At 42.2% G+C, this 21,564-nt stretch overlaps 2 protein-coding genes across 4 annotated transcripts in view; both read left to right on the top strand.

Annotated features, from left to right (window-relative positions):
- The window catches only part of LOC124713352 (mitochondrial protein C2orf69 homolog), a 220,315-nt gene that overhangs the window by 79,614 nt on the left and 119,137 nt on the right, over positions 1–21,564 (top strand). The window lies entirely within an intron of this gene.
- On the top strand, positions 1,938–6,383 carry LOC124713409 (potassium channel subfamily K member 10). The gene has a single exon (XM_047242945.1). It carries the CDS (start codon positions 1,938–1,940, stop codon positions 3,003–3,005), a length of 1,068 nt encoding a protein of 355 aa, XP_047098901.1. The 3' UTR covers positions 3,006–6,383.

The raw sequence follows: 21,564 nt of genomic DNA on the forward strand, positions 1-21,564 counted from the left end.
CTCTTAAGCTGATTATACAAGCTCTTGGCGGTTGGTGGAACTGTTGTTTGAATCTTGCCTATAATTTTTTTTCATTAATTTATCTTGGCAATGTTCCCCACCTGTCGAACAATTTTCATGCATCGGACGTGAAAAGTACCATTTTGCGGCTTAATTATGCTTCCTTAACATTCTTTGGACAAATCAGAATTGTAGCTGTGGTTTATTCCAGATCGAGTTGTTGAGAACAGCTTAGCATACACAGTTCGCGAATGTAACCAATTCCAGGAAGTGATCGCCGTTCATGTAGTCAAAGAATATCCATTCTTCTCATCTATTTCAGCGATAGGAATTATCTTTATTTATACTTTGACAGCTTTCGCTTGACGCGCTGATCTTCAGTTCTTGTGTAATTTCATAAAAATTTCATAAGAATATGATCTCCCAGTAAACATTTCTGCTACGTTAAGCTACAAGAGCGTATACAGGATCTGAACTGGAGTAGTGGTGGTGGTGGGGAGGCGCAGACTATCCTGGTACTGGATTGGTGGTCTGACTGTTTGGCGTAACAGGACGCGAAGTGGGCTTCTGAAGAATTTTTTTTTTTTTTTCCCGCGAAGGTGGGGGGCGTCGCTTAGTATGCCAGTACACTATGGTGATACCTCATGGGATACCTCATTGGACCTCCTTTTGCCTTGCAGTGACTGGACAAGTCGTTCGAATTCCCCTGCAGAACTATTGAGTCATGCTGCCTCTATAGCGTCCACAATTGCGAAAGAGTTGCCACTGCAGGATGTTGTGTACGAACTGACCTCTCGATTATGTCCCATAAATATTCGATGGCTGGTAAAATCATTACTCGAATTACCCAGAATGTTCTTCAAACCAGTGGTGAACAACTGCGGTCCGGTGACTTGGCGCATTGCCATCCATAAGAATTCCATCGTTGTTTGGGGACATGAAACCCATGAATGGGTGCAAATGGTCTCAAAGTAGCCGAACATAACCATTTCCAGTCAGTGATTGGTTCAGTTGGTCCAGATGACCCAGTCCATTCCGTGTAAATACAGCCAACATCATCGTGTAGGCACCACCAGCTTGCAAAGTGCCTTGTTGCCATCCTGGATCCATGGCTTTGTGGTGTCTGCACCACACTCGAACTCTACCATCGGCTCGTAACATAGATCGTTGTACCCTCCTAACGAATCCGTTCGTCGTACGTCCCTTTCTGATTTCTGAGGCTTTTTCACGCAGTGTTGCTTGTCTGTTAGCATTGACATCTCCGCAAATGCTGGTCTCGGTTGTTAAGTGAAAGCCATCGGTCACTGCGTTTGAGAGGTAACGCCTGAAATTCGGTATTCTCGGCACACTCTTGACACTGTGGTTCTCGGAATATTGAATTTGCTAACGATTTGCGAAATGGAATGTCACATGAATCTAGCTCTAACTGCCATTCCGTGTTCAAAGCCTGCACGCCATAATGACGTAAGAAACATTTTCATATGAATTGCCTGAGTCCAAATGGCAGCTCCGGCAGTGCACTGCTCTTTTATGCTTTGTGTACGCTATACTACCGCTTCTGTATATATTCACATCGCTGTGCCACTACTTTTGTCACCTCACTGTATTAAGGGCACACTTCCTGAGTATGCTACACTGGCCAACACGCCGTCACAAAATATCATGTTCAGTCATACGATCTTGGATTGTTTGGGTGACGTGTTTCGCAAGAACTTTCAGGTCTCGGAGTGTCGCTTCTTTGTGTTTGGGACGTGAGCGCGAGGGGGGGGGGGAGTAGTGGTGGAGGGAGATAGTCGATGCTCGGCTCTCGGAACGGCGTCAAGCCGAGCTTCGCACGTCGTCGCCGCCTTGGCGCCGTGCCACGGAGTGCGAGAATAGAGCCGAAGGCCGGCGCAGTAGAGGTAGAGGCGGAGGCAGCGGCTGCAGTGTTGGCCGCGATGCGGGGCGCGGTCGGAGCGAGCCGAGCCCACGGCGGCTCGGTGCGCAGCCACGGCTCCTCGTCGGACGCCACCGACGTGGACCCCCGCGAGCGCCTCAAGGCCTGCTGCCGCCGCCTCGTCGCCTTCATGTGCACCCAGGTAGGGGTGGGCGCGCTCGTCGTCGGCTACGCGATCGTGGGCGCCGTCGGCTTCATGTGGCTGGAGCGCGGCCACGACAGTCCGCTGCTGGAGCAGGAGCGCACTGTCATCGGCATGCGGGCCGCCTGTGCCGACGAGCTGTGGGACCTAGTGGACCGGCACAACACGCTGGACGGCGCCGCCGCGTGGGCGCGCGACGCGGACGTGGTGCTGCGCCGCTTCCAGGACGTGGTGGCGCGCGCCGCGCGTGCCGGCTACACGGGCGCCAGCCTCGACAACACGTGGTCCTTTCCCGCCGCGCTCATGTTCTGCCTGTCCGTCTTCACGATGATCGGCTACGGCAACCTGGTGCCCCGCACCTCGTGGGGCAAGGCCGTCACCGTGCTGTACGCCGTTTTCGGCATCCCCCTGTACGTGCTGTACTTCATGAACATGGGGAAGGTGCTCGCGACGACGTTTCGCTGGCTATACGCGCGCGTGCACGAGTGCAGCCGCGACAGGTCTCCGCGCCTGCGCCGGGGAGGTTCCGTGGGCCCCGCGCCCCCGCCGCGCCGCGTCATAGTCCCGTCCACCGCTTGCCTCTGGGTCATTGCCGCCTACATCCTCGCCGGCACCATCATGTTCGCCGAGTGGGAAGGCTGGAACTACCTCAACAGCACCTACTTCTGCGTCACCAGCTTGTGTAAAATTGGCATAGGTGATTTTGTGCCCGGTGCCAACATCAGTGACTCGCACGGCGGCAGCCAGACCAAACTTGTTATCAACTTCGTATATCTTTTGCTGGGAATGGGACTGGTGGCGATGTGCTATAATCTCATGCGAGAGGAAGTGCGTGTGAAAGTGCGAGAGGTGAAACGGGAACTCGGGCAGTGTCTCGAAGATACCCGGACGCGTATGGCGTACTGCACTGAGCCTTCGGAAAATTGACAGCTTAGCCGTGGTTTTGTGCGTGGTACACTGACTTGCGACGAGAGGTGGCGCTGTAAGATTTGCCACTCACTGTGAAAAATACTCTTAAAGTTTACGAAACTCAGCACTCACCTTATGTGAGAGTAAGTTATTTAACAAAAGGATTTTTGCTATTGCTATATGCAAGGGTACTTACAAAAATTGACGTTTTCAAATTTTCTGGCATAGGCACCTAGCTTCGTGACACACTGGTCAACGTATCCCCAAGCTCGTGGATGCCTTCTAGAAGAGGAAAAAAAAAAAAAATCGTCTGGTGCGTTTCGTTACTGCCTTCACTCTGCCGCTTTATCTTTTGAAAACTTCTGACCCAGCAAAAGTTATTTTAAAACCTCAAATTTGAAAGTAAACGGTAATACAAAATAAAAATTTTAGTTCAAAATAATATGCAGAACAGAAAATAATTTAGTGTGCATGGCATTGAAGCTGCAGAACGCTCTGTTACAAGCATCTATTGGCTCAAAGTCTTCGCTACGTGGAGGATGTAACAACAGTTGCGAACAACACGTCATTTAATGTTCTTGTATACAAGAGAAGGCGTTTCTCTCTCTCTCTCTCTCTCTCTCTCTCTCTCTCTCTCTCTCTCTATTTTTTTCCATTTTTGTTTTTTCCATGGAGCAGCAGTACTCCTTGTAATAGGCCTCCATGGCAGTTTTGATTGTATGGCAGGCTTCAGCTGCCTCACTCCCACATCACTCTATTGAGAAGTGGTTGCAGATTGGCATTTCTCCCGGAAGTTTTCCAGTATAGGAATCTTCACATTCCTAAAGATTGTCAGCACGACTTTCAGTGAATGCCCGTCTTTGAACGTTTTCTTGTTCTGAGATGAGGTCTGCTTCACCTCGCAGGTCGCGCTTTGATCAAGAAGAGCATCGTCTCCACACCCATGATGTCGTAAGACATGTCTAATATACGTGCTGCGATCGTGTCAGTTACCTTCAAGCTCATTCGTTACCCCTACAGACAAAATCGGAGTGGGTGATACTGTATACGGATCCGTGACTCGTGTTTAATTCCAGTTATTGTGTCAGCAATGACGTGCGTAGTGACACGAATTTACTAGTCAGTCTGTTTACCTATGTCTGTTCAGAAAGACATTCGTCCTGTCACAAATATTGTATCTTTGTTTTTTAATCTTTCCGCCCATTCAAAAACTAGATCTATATTTCAACGATTGTATTTCATACTGTCTCATTATTCTGACTTCGATCGCAAATGTTTTCAATCCTTCTGACCACAATACATGAATAACAAACACTCAGGGTGTGTGGCGGAGCGTATTTCTGGTACATCTCTGTTCCTCCTCCTCCGTGTTCTATTCGCAAATGGCACATGGAAAGATAGATTGTCAGTAAAATTATGTATTAGCTCAAATTTCTCGGATTTTCTCGTTATGCTCATTTCGCGAGAGATATGTGGAAGAAGGTAATATGATGCCTGATTCTTCTTGGCACGTACGCTCTCGAAATTTCGATAGTAAAGTTCGTCGTGATTCACAATACCTCTCTTGTACCATCTGCCATTGGAGTTTGTTGAGCACATCTGTAACGCTCTAGCGCCGACCAAAAGATCTCGTGACGAAACTCGCCGCTGTTCGTCGGATTTTCTAGTTAGTTTCATGTTCCATGGATCTTTTTGCACGATAAATCTTAAAAGATGTGGGACGAGTGATTTTACATCCACATCACAAATTAATTTGTAAATACGGTTACATGCTGAACATTTCTAAGTTGTTTTCTTTTTTAAATTTTTTCTCCCTTCTATTAATCTAACCACATGAGGGTCCCAGACAGATAACCAATACTTAAGAACCGGAAGAATCGCTAAAACACTTCTTTTGTGGACGAATCACGTTTCCTTAAGAGTCTTCCTACAAACCTCAGCCTACCATCTCCTTTTCCTGTTGTTAGTTGCATATGGTAATTTCACTTAATGTTGCACCGGTTGGTTATTCCTAGGTATGTTACGGCAGTTACTTACAGATTCCATTGTTTTGTCATCAATAGAGTAATGGTAAAGCAGTGAATTTATGCGCATAACATTACATTTATTTACGTCCAGGACCAACTGCCAGTCTCTGCATCATTCCTCTACTGGTCTTGTCGTATGACATTGTTGCCTTCTTATAGGTAGCAAGCATCATCTGTGAACAATCTCACGGAGCGTCTGACGTTTTCCACTAGATTGTTGATGTATATTGTAAACAGTAGAGGTTCTATCAAACTTACTTGCGGTACACCTAAAATTACCTTTACATCTCCAGATTTTCTTTCACAGTGAGCGCCGTTTCGAGTTCTTTCGGCAAGGAAGGCATGAATCCAGTCTTAAATCTGGCCCGATCTCGGTAAGCTCGTACGCTTTTCACTAAACGACAGTGCGAAACTGTATAAAACATCTTTCTGAAGACAAGGAACACGGCATCAAACTGGACGCCAATGTGTACAGCGCTCTGGATGTCATTGCTCACAGTACCATCATTGCGTTCTGTTGTTAAGGTATTATACGTAACTGAGTGTTCAGCATGCCTTGACTGTCATGTGAAAGACCAGGTTCGCTTCTCGGTGCTACCACAAATTTTTCCGTAGCAATTGCTTGCACTCAACCTAATGAGTTGTGTTAAGGACCTGCTTGAATGGGAAATGGTGCCTTCGAGGGCTTGATTGTAGAGCTAGGTTTGCTTTTCTCACTCCGTATTGCTGTGGAGGTTCGGAAGAGTTGTGACAAAGGGAGAGTTATTTAGATCTCATAAATATTGGTTGTTTGAGTTGTAATGAGTTCTCTTTATCTACTTATTTTACATGCAGAATGTGTTGTGCTTTTACTAGACTATATTTCGAATGAACACAGGCGAGAGAACATGAAAAGTAAGCTTATGATGAATGAAGTCGGAACAAACTGAAAAACTGTGTTTATTTCTTCATCAAATTCCTGACAATGTTTGATATGTAGCTTTTCATTTCCTCTTTGCTGATGACAGAATTTATTTTCTTGGTTAAAATCATGATCTGTGTGTTTATTAAACTGATAGTATAAGCTGTTAAATGTTTTTATTTTGTTTAATGTTACACAGCAATTGAAAAATGAATTCTGAGTAACCATTATAGTGGCTTGACAAAACTCTCTTGTTTTTACTCTGATTACCATTTGACATTCGTAGCTTACTTACAGTAAGTTTTTCTATTATTAGCAAACGTAAAGGAAAATAAAGTTGTGCCTGAAATACAATTGACACGTTACTGATATACAGATCAGTCTCTGTAGACCATTTTCTAATGCTTTTATTGGTATTTTTTAAAGATGATCTAAAAAACTGAAAGCTATGTTTTGTGGCATGTGAGTTCGAAATATTAAAAACAAATCGATAATTTTTTTCTTCAATTTTGTTCGCTGTTTCCTTTCCTTTTATTCCTATTTCGAATTTTTCCCTCACAAACTAGTTTGAAATAGCCAAATACAAGGTGTACATAATACAAGATAAATGTTTAATGTGGTTGATTAAATTTCATCAATTTTGTCATCCATTGTTTACCTTCAAATACAAACGCCATTCTTCTTGTCTGAATTCGTCTATGCCAAATTGCAAATTGCGGAGAAGTGGGTACGAACATTCCTGTTTTGCAAGGGGGTACTCAGAAAAGTGAAAACAAAAAGGTAATGTAACTGGCAGGAAGCGGTAATGACTGACAGTACTGTCAGAACAAAATAAGTACATTTTACTTCAAGACATTAAACTAACTGCTGTAACCTTAAACTTCAGCTTTTGAGATACGAATGACTTTCTTGAGAGAGGTAAAATGTAACTAGACAATGAATGAGATGGAAGAGAAAAAGTGAATGCAAATTGTGAAACAATTAACTACAGGGATACTTAAAATTCATTTGTAACCACATATATAAACAGTACTGCCAGAAGTAAAATGCATGTTAACAACAAATGATGTTCTTGTTGTCTTTAGTTTGAAGATTGGTTTGATGCGCGCTCCATAATAGTCTACCCTCTGCAAGTCCTTCGTCTCAGATCTGTTCACAACTACTACATCTTCATCCACTGGAACCTGCCTGTTATGTAGTCAAACGTTGCTCTCTTTACAGTTCCGGCCACATTCCATCCATTACCAAATTTAACTACTCCTTGATGTCTCATGACGTTTCCTATAAACCTATGCCTACTTTTTGTTAAGTTGTTGCATAAAACTCTTTCCTCCCTAATTCGATGAGTTGTTACCTGTTATTAGTTACATAATATACCCAGTTAATCTTCAGCATTCTTCCGAAACAACAAATTTCAAAAGATTCTGTTCTCTTGTCTGTGCTGTCACCCACCCACCTTTTATATGAGGCTACACTCCAGATAAATACTTCCCGGAAAGACGTTCTAACGCCTAAACTTCTATTCGAATTAACAAAATTCTCATTTTCAGAAGAGCATTGTCTTCCTGTTGCCCGTTTGCGTTTTATATCGTCTCCATGGGTGTCCACAAAAATTTACGCTATATTTTGAATTTGTTGTCTTATATAACTGTTTCAGCCAGTTTATTAACAGGAAAGGATATTACTGTTATCCATTTCATAATAATTGACCCCTACTTTGAGCTCCTATTCTGATCATATTGCATTACGAACATTGATGTGTTACACCTTGCCGGAATAGAGGAAATGTCTACTTTTATTTAGTGTATGAATATTACATTTTAATTGAAATAAGGCGTCATACGCGGTAATATATAAGAGAAACCGTGCTTTTTGTAGTTTTTTTCGGCAATGTCAACTTGAAGGACAAATAAAAATCAGACCGTAATTAGGAGAAAAATTTCGTGTGCACAGTTTAAAGATACAGCCTTGTTCTAATTATAGGCGGATTTTCGTTATTTTCTGATAACTCGTTTCATTGTTATTATGTCAAACGCAATTGCGATGAGCTTAACGTTATAGCTATTGCGACGCAGAAGGCACTAGTGTTAAGCTTGAACTTTTATTGGTTACATCATATGTTTTTACAAAAGAAAACTCCTCGTGTTTGTTAGTTAAGAGTTTGTAAAGCAATTGTGTTAGTAACTGCAATACATGCTAGGCTGTGGTGGACCGTAGTTGTCACATCAGCGCGTTGTTACGCGCCATAAGCGCCTGTTCATCAGCGAAGAATGGCAGCTTCGTAGTCGCATTCCAGAACGGCATTGCGGCGTTCGGTTTTCGTTGAGAGCAGAGGAGAAATTGCAAATAAATGCTCGATATGCAAGCAGCTCACAATAATTGAACATTTGTGCATCACATTTCAACAGTAAATGAAAAAGTCGATTAGCACAAATAAATTTTGCTGTAAAGAATGACGACTGAAATAAAACCTACCTTAATCGCTTTCGCTGCTGGTTGAGGTCTCGCTGCCGCTATTGCAGTCGTCTACTTGTATCAGCAGCGGTTTGATTGCTATGTCAAGACAGTGGGCTCTTCGTGCATAACTGTTTTCAAGTTTGTGTAAATGACTCACTGAATTCCTCCAGACACTTTGGCAAGTACTTTCCAGAGCGGAATGACACAAGTGTATATTATCATGTATTTTAAAATTCTCCGTTTCTACCTTGTTCTTGATGAATGCGAAATAAATTTAGTGGCGTTCAGTTCACATCGCGCTACAGGCAACCACAAGAGATTGATTTCCTTGACCACTGATCGCAATATACTTCGCAAAATGCATTCCTGCGCCATGAAGTGCTGTCGCACGTGTTCCAATAGGCCAGCTTTAGTAAGTTCCTCGTATGATATGCCATTAGATGGAAGATTTCATTATTGCTTTCCATCCATTCTATAATAGAATCCTTCCTCCATTTCGCAGATGAATTTCGTGACACTGGATTTGTCACCATGAGATGTGGAGACTGATCCAAACAATCGCATATCTGGTAATTTTCCGAGAACACTACTAAACCACTCTTTGTAGTGTCTGGCATTCATTTCATAATGATAATTTTCACCTCCTTCTTGCCCAGTAAAAACACACGCCAGCACTTTGTACGAGTCCATCTTCGTTCCCAATGTGACACATTATAATCCTTTTTCCAGAATCTGACTGTTTTTGAATTCCTCCTTTCTAACTACTTCACTCTTGAATACTTCCTCTGTGATAATCGTGTAAATTTTCCGATGCATAAGGCATTTCTGGAATGATTTGCACCACTCCAGCTCTCATCAGTGTAATAGTAATAAATAGTCCATCTGGTGTTGCGCAAGTATCTTATTTCCCGCAAGAACTCGTATCTCTTTCATGCTGCTTTCTTATTTTCCATCGGCATAGGTGTTTTGTTGAAATTTTTGTTTCTGAAGTCCAATTTTTGAATAGCACGCCAAAGGTTTGCGTCACTTATCAGGAAAATCTTCCACTACAGTCTTCAACGTTTCCAACGCGCCTGCCACTGTGGGAAACTGCTTGTTCACGTAGAAATTGTGGAACGTCTTCTTATGACCGCTTGGATAAACCCGTCCAATACAAGCTTCTGTCGCCTGACAGAATTCTTTGTTGGTGATGTAAGACATGAAGTTTCTGTATATTCTCTCGAAATTCGCTTCACTGTACTTTCACTAATACTGAGACATTCAGAAGTTCTCTTTCTGGCTATGATATGGAACTGCTCACGTCCTGTTCCCTTTCGGCCTCAAAGAAGCACGCGCACTGATCACCATATACTTTTCACAACTCCCTAAATTATGCATGGTTTCACACAAACACGCTGCACCTAATTATTTTACGAACACGTCTCACACGAATACACAATAATGGAAGGAAGGACGATTGTTTCCTATATGACGGGAAGCCGCTATGTAAACACTGCAACAATGTATAATGAAGTGAAAAAACTGTTCAGAGGTCTGACAATTTAGTACACGCGAGCACAGGGTGCATAGAAACGCAAAAGCAAATAGAGATGTGATATTAACGCTTTATGTAAATTTACGTGCATAAAAACATGAGCTGTGAAAAGCAACAACAGAGTTTGCATTTACACTCTTCGTCTCGTTAATGTGTGTCACCATTAGGCAAATGCCAGCAGTTTACGCCCCCCCCCCCCCCCCTCCCCCAGTATTAGGGCAAAACGACTGATTAGAAAGCAAAGACAATTCATCTGGAAGTTGAGTATGGTTATATCTTTAAACTGTACAAAGGAAATTTTTCTCGGAATTGCGGTCTGACTTATAGGCCTAAGACTCCTCAAATTTGATTGATGACCTCAGATGTTAAGTCCCATTGTGCTTAGAGCCATTTGAACCATTTGGACTCAAATTTGGCAGTCGCCAAACAATGATATATCGCCAAAAAATGAAAAAAACACGCTTTCTCTTAAATATTACCGTGTATGTCGCCCCCTTTTCAACTAAAATGTAATATTCATACACGAATAAAAGTAGACACTTGCACGATTCCGGCAAGTTATTCTCCGCCATGCACCATGCAGTGGCTTGCGGAGTATGTATGTAGATGTAGGGGGTATTTAGATGTACAGAGAAGAGCAGCTCATATGGTCACAAGTTTGTTTAACTTGTTGCAGATTGTTGAAAGAACTGATTTGGGAGACTCTTGAAGACAGGCGTAAACTATCCCAAGATACCTTCTTACAAACTCAAGACTCTTTCTATGATGACTCTAGGAATATACTAAAAGCATGCTGCATATCGCTTCCATATGGACCGTGAGAACAAGATTAGATTAATTATAGCATGCACAAAGGCATTTAAACAGTCATTCTTTCCGCGCTCTGTACATGAATGGAACGGGAAAAACCCGTAACAGCTAGTTCAAAGGGACTTAACCTCCGCCGTGCATTTCACAGTGGCTTTCATAGTATGGATGTAGATATGGTGCCCGAAAAATAAAATTTGAAGGGAAGTACGCAAAATTAGTTGGACACAAATGTTTGGTAGTTACCCACGCCATGTTTTAGGTACATTACTGTAGTACCTAAACAGTAAGTACATATCTTTAGTATATGTTTTCATCCTAACGATCTTAAGTATATGTTTTCATCCTAACGATCTTAAGTTAAATCTTTACATGATTAAATCCAGCGTCTCCAATGAGTTAACCAAGTGAACAGAGATATGGCAAGCCACCATATTTGCATTTGGAAAGACTGCGGTTCAAATCTCTCGGACATCCAGATTTAGGTTTCCTGTGATTTACGTAAATTGCGTAAGTCGAGTACCGGTATGTTTCCCTTGAAAGAGCTGCAACGAAAGATTTCCCATCCTTCCCCAATATGAGCTTGTTCTCCGTGTGATGACCTTACCCTTGATTAAACTTTAATCTTCCTTCCTACATATCTTCCCAACGTCTTCAGAAATGAAACTTTAAATGTTCACGAACATATATCATTTATATTCCACTGATGTTTACATTGAAAATTAAAAATCGAATGTCAGATTGTGGAAAAACTGTTCAATATCAACAAAATTAACCAGCGAAACATGTCACTGTAATTCTTCTCAAAGCGGAGAAAGAGTAAACTAAAAAAAAGGCTCATTCAATTTTGATTTGATGCCTTCCATAACAGTTTTTTTGTTTATGAAATTTCGCATGTGATAACGTTAATTTCATTGTTTTCGTGTCTTCTTATTCTTTTATGTTGTTCGGCATAACAAAATTCCAGAAACTGAGTGCAAAAGGTCCATTGGAAAATCTTCCTTAATAACGCCCAGATTGGACTATTGACAACCAAATAAGATGATCACTGTCTTCTCAGTTTACATGTTATTGTTCATCCAAGGCAACTGCACTGCAAAATTAATAACTCTTGAGTGATGCATCGCATACACTTTGAATAAGGTCTCATCTACAGGAGAGGATATCTTTTTGATCCTGAAATTCCGTTCTTAGTTGTTCCCCTCTAGAACAGAAAATTGCATTTTTCTCGTGCGTTTGGGGCCATAGCTGAAATAATAGACGCACACACATACAGTATAGAATGCTGTGTTCTTCAGAGCGTGATGGTATAGTGCAAAATTGAGTACAGTTCCATCAAGGACAGATGGTAAACTACTGTTGTGGTTGTGAGTAGGGGAAGGAGCTGTGGTGATGCATGTCGGGCAGATACACTGCAGCCATGTTTATTTTGGAACTGTAATATGAGGAGACAAGAGTGAAACAATTTGGGACTGTGTTTTGGCAATGTAGACACTGCTGTCAGCAAGGACAGAATATAATTTACAGGGATCAACCTGACAACCAAATGAACTCAGTGTAGTGCTTGACTGTGGCAGTGCTAAATCTGCAGTCTAGAGAATGATCTCTAGATTACAGAAAGAGCCAAGTACCCTCGTTCCCCTTGTGTACGGGCACCAGTGCCTAGGGCTATTGATAAAATATCGACGTACCGGTATTTTTTCCAATAAATATCGATATATGTCAGTGACATACTTCCCACGATATGTCGGTATTGGTTGTAATAGCAATATCGACTGCTGATATTTTTATTTTATTTTAAATTTTTTTCGTTATTTTCGGTTAAGTATATGAAATTGTTCTTTTGAAATTGTAGTAAAATACAGTCTTACCTTACTTTCACTGTATGAAGGGGTCTTACTACTTTTTGAGCACCTGTCATGTCCTGTCTTTCGCTTTGACTGTGTGAAGCATGTTTATGTAGCAGAAAGTAGTAGTCCGGTACACTTGAAAGGTGGGGGGGGGGGGGGGGGGGGGGGGAGGCGAATGGTATAACAAGATTTCCCATGTGGAGAAATAGCCTACCTGTTGCGTTAAAAAAAAAATTAACGCAACTAGTGTACTATCTCTTCACATCAGCATTCTTAAAAAATAGTTGCTGAAAAAAATTACCATGATCTAAATGACAAGACTGATTTTTGCGGTGGGCGGAGACACGTGAGGAGATATGCTGACGTAATCGGCGCTAGGCGCTACCAACAGAAACTGCAACGTTAACTTCACCATGCAGTTTTGGCACTAGAGCTGCCAGGTCGCTCGCGTTCCAGAAATGAGAAACAGGGAAATCTGCATGAAGTGTACCAGACAAATCAGATATATCTGATGAAACCAAACAACAGACCCATCGGACACCTTTTATTGTGCCACTTACATGCCGTTACCATTGTTAGTAAAAGTGGTTATCGGCAATCCACGAACGTGCATAGCTTTCCTTTCAATTCTTTCTTCTTCTGGGTGATATGCAGGCACTAGCTTGTTAATTGTACAGAATATCTAATAATAAATCAATACTTGCATATACAGATCTAAAACCGATAGTATATTTACAGTGTGCAGCCGATATTTTTATAGGCCCGAAGACCAACTTCTTTCGTTGATATATCTATACATATTTCGATATATTATGGGACGAGAATTATATTTTGTAAATATCGATATATCAGATCCCCCATATGTTTAAAAATATCAACAGTCCTAGTGTGGGCAATAGTAATGTCTCCGGGTGGTGCGCATTCTTCCGGAAGAGGACCGTGTGAATCTTCGTGATTTGCCACGCTCCGGGCAGCCGGTAACAGCTGCAACTCTGCAGGATGTAGGAGACATTGAGGCAGCAATTTTGAGCTACTGGCGCGTGCAGCTGCGAACCTTATCGCAGCACTTCAGTGTTTCGTATGGTGCGGGGTACGATATTGTTCATGACACGTTGAAATTTCGTGAAGTCAGTGCTCGCTGGGTGCGTAAGAACTTGACACAACCAAAAGGGCCAGCGAGATGTCGAGCGTAGATTACTTTAGCGTTACGCTACAGAAGGGCATGACTTTCTGAAAGGAATCGTTACTGCTGATGAGTCGTGGGCATATCACTATGCGCCCAAGACGAAGCAGGCCTCTGTGGAGTAGAAACCTGTTGGTTCTCCAGTACGGAACAAAAAATTGACTCAGTACGCTAGGAAAGTGTTTGTGACAGTGTTCTGGGATATGGATGGTGTGTTACTGGTGGTCTTTGTGAACACGGAGCCACTGTAACTGCTGCTGTCCACATTAAAGCTTTTGTTAAGTTGCATCGTGCCCTTCGTGACAAATGCCACAACATTAACACCGACGGGGTCAAACTTCTTAATGACAATCGCACGCCCCAATTTTGCTCCTCCTGTTCTTGAGAAAATCGTCAAATTAGGATGAGAGGTGCTCCAGCACTCACCATACAGTCCGGACTTTGCATCTCGGACTTCACCTGTTTGTTCCCATGAAGAAATTCTTGGCCGGCCAACGCTTTGCGACAGATGCGGAAGTGAAATCAGCAGTCCGCAGATGGTTATACTCCAACCAAATGGACTTTTACAATAGGTACCATGTGTTGAGGACGTTGGTAACCATGTAGAAAAGTAGGTAAAGGATGTAAGTTCATTTGTGATTTTTTTTTGTTAGGTTACCCATTAAACTTTTTGTCAATAAAATTATTGTGCGTTACTTTACAATCATCCCTCTTAGCTGCCGATTTTCCATTACCACAATCGATTTTCGCTTCCATGTATCATATGCGAACTATAACGTGGCAACTGACGAGCGGGGAGAGCGTTGCTGTGGGGAAAGTTGGGATGCACGGGGAAACAAACTCCGCTTACAGGTACTGTACGTACGCAGTGCAGGCAATAGAAAACTGTTTTTTGAGCTGCTATTAGCTCCTGATAACCGGCTTCTTTTTTCGAATTTGAGGAAAAGGTAAACCCGGAATGGGATTAAAAAAAAAATCACAATCAAAACAGCCCAACAAAACACGGACGGTGAAAGAACTGATCAGCAACAAAGCGGACGACAATGCAGTCAACACCGGCTATTGATACGCTGCCCAGTTGGCCACGATCTACAAATCACTACGGCATGAAGTGTCCCGATTGCTACCGATCTGAGTCGCATACGAAGGTATAGTTCCCACGTACAAAACGCCAACAGTTTTCGAAGCGTGCTTGGGTTAGGTCACGTTCTCAGAATATTCTGTTAATATGGAGGAATGACTTACTATGCAGTGAAAGAGAAGCACAAAAATTAGAATGAGCAAAAATCTGTCTACTTTTAATTAAACTGAAGAGAAGTAGGGATTGTTCCGACTAAATCAGAAATTGGAACATGCTGTTTTCCAGACTATATTTAATCGGGCTAGCAAATCCACTGCAGACCTGAACATGCAAGCTGGACAACAAAAATTGTTTCCGAACATAGGTTTTCGTTTTTTAGAAAGATGTGTCGCGTGTAAATGCAGCGGTTAACAAGGTAGCGTGAAAGAGCAAAATAAAAAAAAAGCCAATTCTCACATTTTGTACTCTTTGAAGTAGTGAATATGAAATTAAACAAGGCATGTGTTGAACCTTAACAAATATTGTTAGGTAACAAAGGTAAGTAGTAGCCACGAAGTCCGCAGACTTCTAACGATCGAAACATTGACACCTTGACTTACTAAAATGTTTACAGACTATACAATTTTTATATACAATTACACACACAGTCCTTCATCAAAGAAAGTAGTGTTTGTAGAGTGGTTTGCGTTACAGCACAGTAGATTAGGTTTTCCCTGTCCGACAATTAGATTTGCAATATGTCGACCCATATGGCCAGCCCTTTCGTCGTCAGAGGCTCATACCTATAAGGTTTCCATGTCCTTTCGGATTTAATAGACAAAGTAACAGATATAGTAAAGTAGTCCTTTTTTTTTTTGTAACATGGTTCAGTGAGGGATATCTTGTTTTGCGTAAAGTGATTTGAATGCGAGAGTTAACAGTTCTTTAATGGGTGCACTTGCTCCTCTCAAAAGTGCTCCGAGAAATTACAGTTTGCTTTTAGCGCTGAAACTGATTGTCTGCCGTCTTGAGTTTGTTCGTAGATGTTAGCTTTAATCGACGTGGACAAAACGATGGTGTTTTTAGTTCCTCTGCAGATTGTTAATTGCCATTTTGTCGGATACATAGCACATCACGAAGTTGTGGTTAGCTTAGGACATGAGTTTAAATTGAGGGCTAGAAAACGCATCGTTTGCCGCAGTTCAGTCATTGTCATTGGTCACTTAAAATCAGCAGTCGACAGAGCGTTTCGCGTTTCCGACATGCAGCGGCCACTTCCAACACAGCTCCACATTACATATTAACAGTATTTGTTAAGTGACCCGCCTTGTTTGTTTGTCACATGTAATACGTAGAGTCATAGCCAATAGCCAATGTGGCAACACTGTAGTGGCAACTGATAGACGTCAACTATCAAGTAATTTTAATCGGCCTATAGTATACTGACTTCTACCAACATCTTTAGAGCCGGTTGACTGTGAAGTTCACCGGCAATAACAAAATTCTGCACTTTTGGCGAAGCCTGTATGTAAAAAAATAAATAAAAAGTGCTGCCATGCAAGTTATTGTATATTTGCACTGAAACAAAAAAAAAAATGTACCAGTAATATGCATTATAAATGTCTAACTTCACGGTGTTGTATCGGAAAAAAAAATCTTCAAATTATGTCTTTACCTTGTCAGTGGTCTAAACATGCAAGCAAGCTGCATTCACACGAAAATTCGGACTCTAGCCATTAGTAATGTGGAAGCTATTAGCGGGTATTACTCACAGCTGTCTTTTTCTCAAATGTTTGCAAGTTATCACGGTATTTTAAAATATGTACTGCAGCAAGTCATGAAAACAGTAACTTTGTCCAGAATGCAGGTTAAATACACCGTTCAGTCGCATTAATTCACATGATCACCTGTTCCAAAAGCCTGAATAACCAGCTTTTGCAGCACAGACTGCTGTTAGACATGCAGGAAGTGTGTCAACGAGGTTGTTGAAGACACAGACAGGGATGTGGAGCCATGTTTATTCAGTGCTGTGGCCAGCTGCACCAGTTTCTCGGTTAATGATGAATGGCACATACAGCCCAAGTGAGATGGTCCCATAGATTCTCAATTGGGTTTAAATCCTGGAAATTTGGTGACCAAGGCAACTGATACTGGTGCTTTTCGAACCAAGCATGTACATAGTGAGCTGTGTGACCGTTGCATTGACCTGCTGGTGCATGCCATTGTGCCGAGGTAAAACAAATTGCCGTGGGGATGGACATGATCTCCAAAGGATAGGTGCATACTCCTGTTGATCCATTATGCCTTCCAGAATGACGATATCACTCAGGGAATGCCATGAAAACATTCTCCAGGTCATACTGCACTCTCCTCCAGCCTGGAACCTTCTGGCTGTTGTTTAGAGGGTGTTCGTTTTCAATGTTTTACATCGTAATGCCAATGGCCATCCGTCTGATAGAGCATAAGACGTGATTCATGTGAAAACGCCACCTGTCGCCACTCAGAGGATGTCTGGTTGTGGTACTGGCAAGCCAATTGCAGCCTTCATTGTCGTCGATGAACAGCAGTCAGCATGGTTGCATGAACCAGGCACCTGCTATGGAGGCCCATACGCAGCATCATTCACTGAACAGTTGTTGAGGAGCCCCTTGGTTATCCTGGGTGGTCAATTCCTCGACAGTTGCATATCTACTGTCCCATACGCGTGTGTGCAGTTGTCCTCATTCACCTCCGTACCTATGACCTATGGCGCACCACAGTTGCATTGGTGCCAATTTTGGATAGTGCCATTTTGCATGCACGGTATACTTTAACTACGTATGCATGTGAACAGTTTACAAACTTACCCATTTCAAAATGCTTGCATCCTTGGCCCAAAAGCCAGTGACCATGCCGTTTTGGATGTCAGATAAATCACTCTATGTCCACTTTACGATGATGACTGCACTGTTTTTCTCGTCCTCTTTACATGTTTATGAGATTGCAGTACAGTATTCAGGATTTGCATAGTCTCTGCCAGTAGCCACAGAACTCAATGTGACAACAAACACAGCAGTGTAATGAAACTAGTCCATTCTCAGATAATAGCATAACTTCTCACTATCTCTTTCTCTCAATAACGTCATATGACTAAAATGTTCTCATTTCGGTAACCATTTTTTGCCCCACATCTTTCTCTTCATATGTGAGGAGTTTCTAGCAATGGTACCCAAGTAATGCCAACACATTGTTGGGTCCGCTGTTGGCCTGACAGGTAAAGTTGTCTGTAGCCGCCCGAAACATTTGATGCCTGATGTGTGCTCCAAGTCATGGCTTAATTTAACCTGGAACGGCATTCCAGCACCTCCAGGGAACTTTTTTTAACTTACTGGAACAATTTGGCATTGCAGATTTGAAATAGTATATATTTATTAAATCGCAACACATTTATAATTGGCCACTATGCTGGGGCACCAATTAACATAACAGAAGTAGAAACTTCTGATTTTTATGGTGGGGTAGGGGGGATATATGATTGAAGAGTTGTGTTTCAACACACAAAATTTTAGACGTCAAGCACTGAGCCAAGTGTTGAAACAGTCCCACGTTTGTGTGGCAAAAAAAAAAACTTATTGTGCCGTATTCTAACATTCCAAGTGAGGTAGTATAGTGGTCAGGACACTGGATTCACATTTAGGACAGTGATTCACATTGCCAGATTCAAAACTCCCATCTGACAATCCAGATTTGGATTTCCTGTGGACTTAACACAGTTGCTCAAGACAAATGCCAAGATGGTTCCTTTGTAAAGGGCATGGCTCATTTTCTTCCTGAAACTGTACTTGAGTTCTATCTCTAATGATCTTGTTGTCAATGGGATGTTAAACCGTAACTTCCTTTCTTTACACATGCTAATATCAATAACATAAGTTGTCATCTGGCATAAACATCGGCAGGTTGTTGTTATGGTCTGCCAGTGTTATTGAGCACACACTGTGTTTGGCCATGTTTGTGTCTGGCTTTGGCAGACGACAGTTGGAGTGTAGCGACCTGTCAGACGTGGCTGTATTGTACAGGCAGTGGCAGTGGCCAGGTGACTGGCCTGGCTACTGCAAGAGGGGACCAGGACACTGCAGTGGATTAGCCTGTTTTTATTCTGTTGCCATCTTGCGTCTCTGCTCTATAGCATGACGGAAGTTCTCTTTTGCAGCAGTGATTCCGTGATATCCCAAGCTTTTAATCTTTAAGTATATCATACAATTTTGTCCTAAGCAATTTATGGTTCACTGTGTCACATGCAGAGCTTAGATCAGTGAAGACTGGTCAAGTTATTTACTTATTTTCATAGTCTTCCTTTGTATTTTCAGTAAGGGACAAGATTTGGTTGATGCGAGATTTTCATAGTCTAAAACTGGTCTGTTGGAGGATGAGCTTTGGGTCCACGATGCCTGCTGTGCTATTTTGCCATTAACCCTGTGGCGCATGAATTTCAATACAGTGGACAACTTTTAATGGTTAATTCTCTGGTGTTTTCAATCAGTCATGAGGCTGAAAATGCATGCAGGACACAACACCTGGGGGGAGTGCCCACTGCAGTGAACTGTGTGCATTTGCAGCCTCAGGACTGATTGAAAATGCCAAAGAAATGACCATTAACAGCTGTCCACTATAGTGGATGCTATGCGCCACAGGGTTAACACATTTTGTTTAGGTGACATAAGAATGACACTGGATGGTAGTTCTTTGGAGAGAAGACACCTACAGATCCTCTGCTGTGGAGGGCCGTAGAAAGAATGGAGGCAGGAGAGTCGCAAATTCATATGGCCTGATGGCTTAATGTGAATCATTCTGTTGTTTCTTGACTGAGGCAGTAGTTTATAAAGACGGAAACTGTATCCTGGAGACCTGAACAGGGCTGACCATGTGTGATATCAGAAAGAGTGGACCATATTTTGGTTCTATGGGCACGATGCTACCTCCTTAGTTCTTCACTGCAACTGGCATCTGGTCTCGCAGCATCACCTGGATGTCTTGTATCAAGGCAAACAGTGTACAGAAGGCTTCAGCAGAGTGGCCTTTATTAGCGGAGACATGCCGTCTGTTTACCTCCAGTGTGTCTTCATAGAAGGGAACGTCTAGAGTGGAGCTGTCAACATGCCACCTGGACAGTCAAATGGGTGGGCTAATATTCTTTTGACAAATGAGACCCAATTTGGTCTGGAGAGTGATCCTTGACAGATTCGCATCTGGAGGGCATGTGGAGCACAATTTCAGGACCCAAACATTGTGGAAATAGACCGATATCGAGGAGGATCCCTAATGGTGTGGGCAGGGATTATGTTGACCACTCAAACACCTCTTCATTAAATGGTACGGGTGAATCAGCAAGATTTTTAACTACTGTCAGGTAACTTGAAGAGATCTTAGGATCTCATGCATGGTTGTTGTTGTGGTGCTTTGGGTTCAGGTTTCTTATTGATGAACGATAATGCTTGACTGCGAAGAGCCCGGGTGGTTGATGTTATTTCTGGAAACAGAAGATTTTGCATGCATGGTGTGGCCTGCATGCTCTCCCAATTTGAATCCCATAGTTCATGTCTGGAATGCACTAGGGAGACCGGTTGCATCATGTCAGCATCCTCTAACCTCTCTCCAAGACTTGTGAGCAGTTCTTTAGGAAGAATGGGCATTATTGCCTCAACATGATACTGATGACATCATTCACAGCATGTCCTGTTTTTGTCAGACCTGTATTGATGCCAGAAGTGGTCACAGCCCATACTGAGCACATTAACAATTACATGTTGGAGCATCTACAAAGAGAGAGAGAGAGAGAGAGAGAGAGAGAGAGAGAGAGAGAGAGAGAGAGTGTGTGTGTGTGTGTGTGTGTGTGTGTGTGTGTGTGTGTGTGTGTGTGACCCCAGTTGAAACGGCTATTTAATACAGCTCTCTGATCCACGTGATCTGGTCAAAATTTTGTTCAGTACGTGTATCACTCCGCTGGTCAGATTTATTAACACAAATGGACACATACGGCAGTTGGCGTAGAATTACGTAAGAGGCTGCCTACTTGTGACTGACGGCAGATTGACTTCATTTCAAGAACCATCTTATAGGATGTAAAATACGAAAGATCATGTGCCACACCTAAGTTCAGGTGCACTCATTGATTAGTTAATGGTTATACTGAATTCATAGCAACAGTCAGCTAACCTCATGTCTTACAGTGGTCAGTTCCTGCAGTCTGATTACACATTGATTACATATTTTGTATTCAGTATATGTGAGGTTTTCTCCTAGCTTCACTATTTTTTGGACTAAAGATTTGTGCATTTTGGGATCTACACTCCAGTCTACAGAGTTTTACAGAATGCTGCGACAGCGACAGCCAAGAACTGCTTCTGCCAATTACCCATATGAAAGCACTGAGCTATGTCTTGCACAAGGTAAAGTGTCACTATCACAGAGGACATAAAAAGTTTTGTAAAGCAAAATAACTGTCAAAACAGTTACATCTTTGATATGATTTATATGAAAGTACTAAAATACTTAATTTGTAAGCTCTGCTGGAGGTAATAATGCATACACTTAGTCCAAAAGGTTAACATAACTTGACAGAAACTTTTGTATGTATTGTGAGAAATGATGTGTTGTAATTTCTCTTTAACATGTTGAAATTCATGGGTTTAATCTTGAAGAAAATGGGGAACAGACTACTTCAGAAACTCTTGGTACTGCATAAAATAGCTTCAATGCTTTGACGAATGGACATTGCACAA

Source organism: Schistocerca piceifrons, chromosome 1 (genome assembly GCF_021461385.2).
Source record: "Schistocerca piceifrons isolate TAMUIC-IGC-003096 chromosome 1, iqSchPice1.1, whole genome shotgun sequence".
NCBI classification, from domain to species: domain Eukaryota; kingdom Metazoa; phylum Arthropoda; class Insecta; order Orthoptera; family Acrididae; genus Schistocerca; species Schistocerca piceifrons.

Coding starts and splice junctions, on each gene's coding strand:
- LOC124713409 (XM_047242945.1), top strand. CDS start 1,938: ATGCGGGGCGCGGTCGGAGCGAGCCGAGCCCACGGCGGCTCGGTGCGC.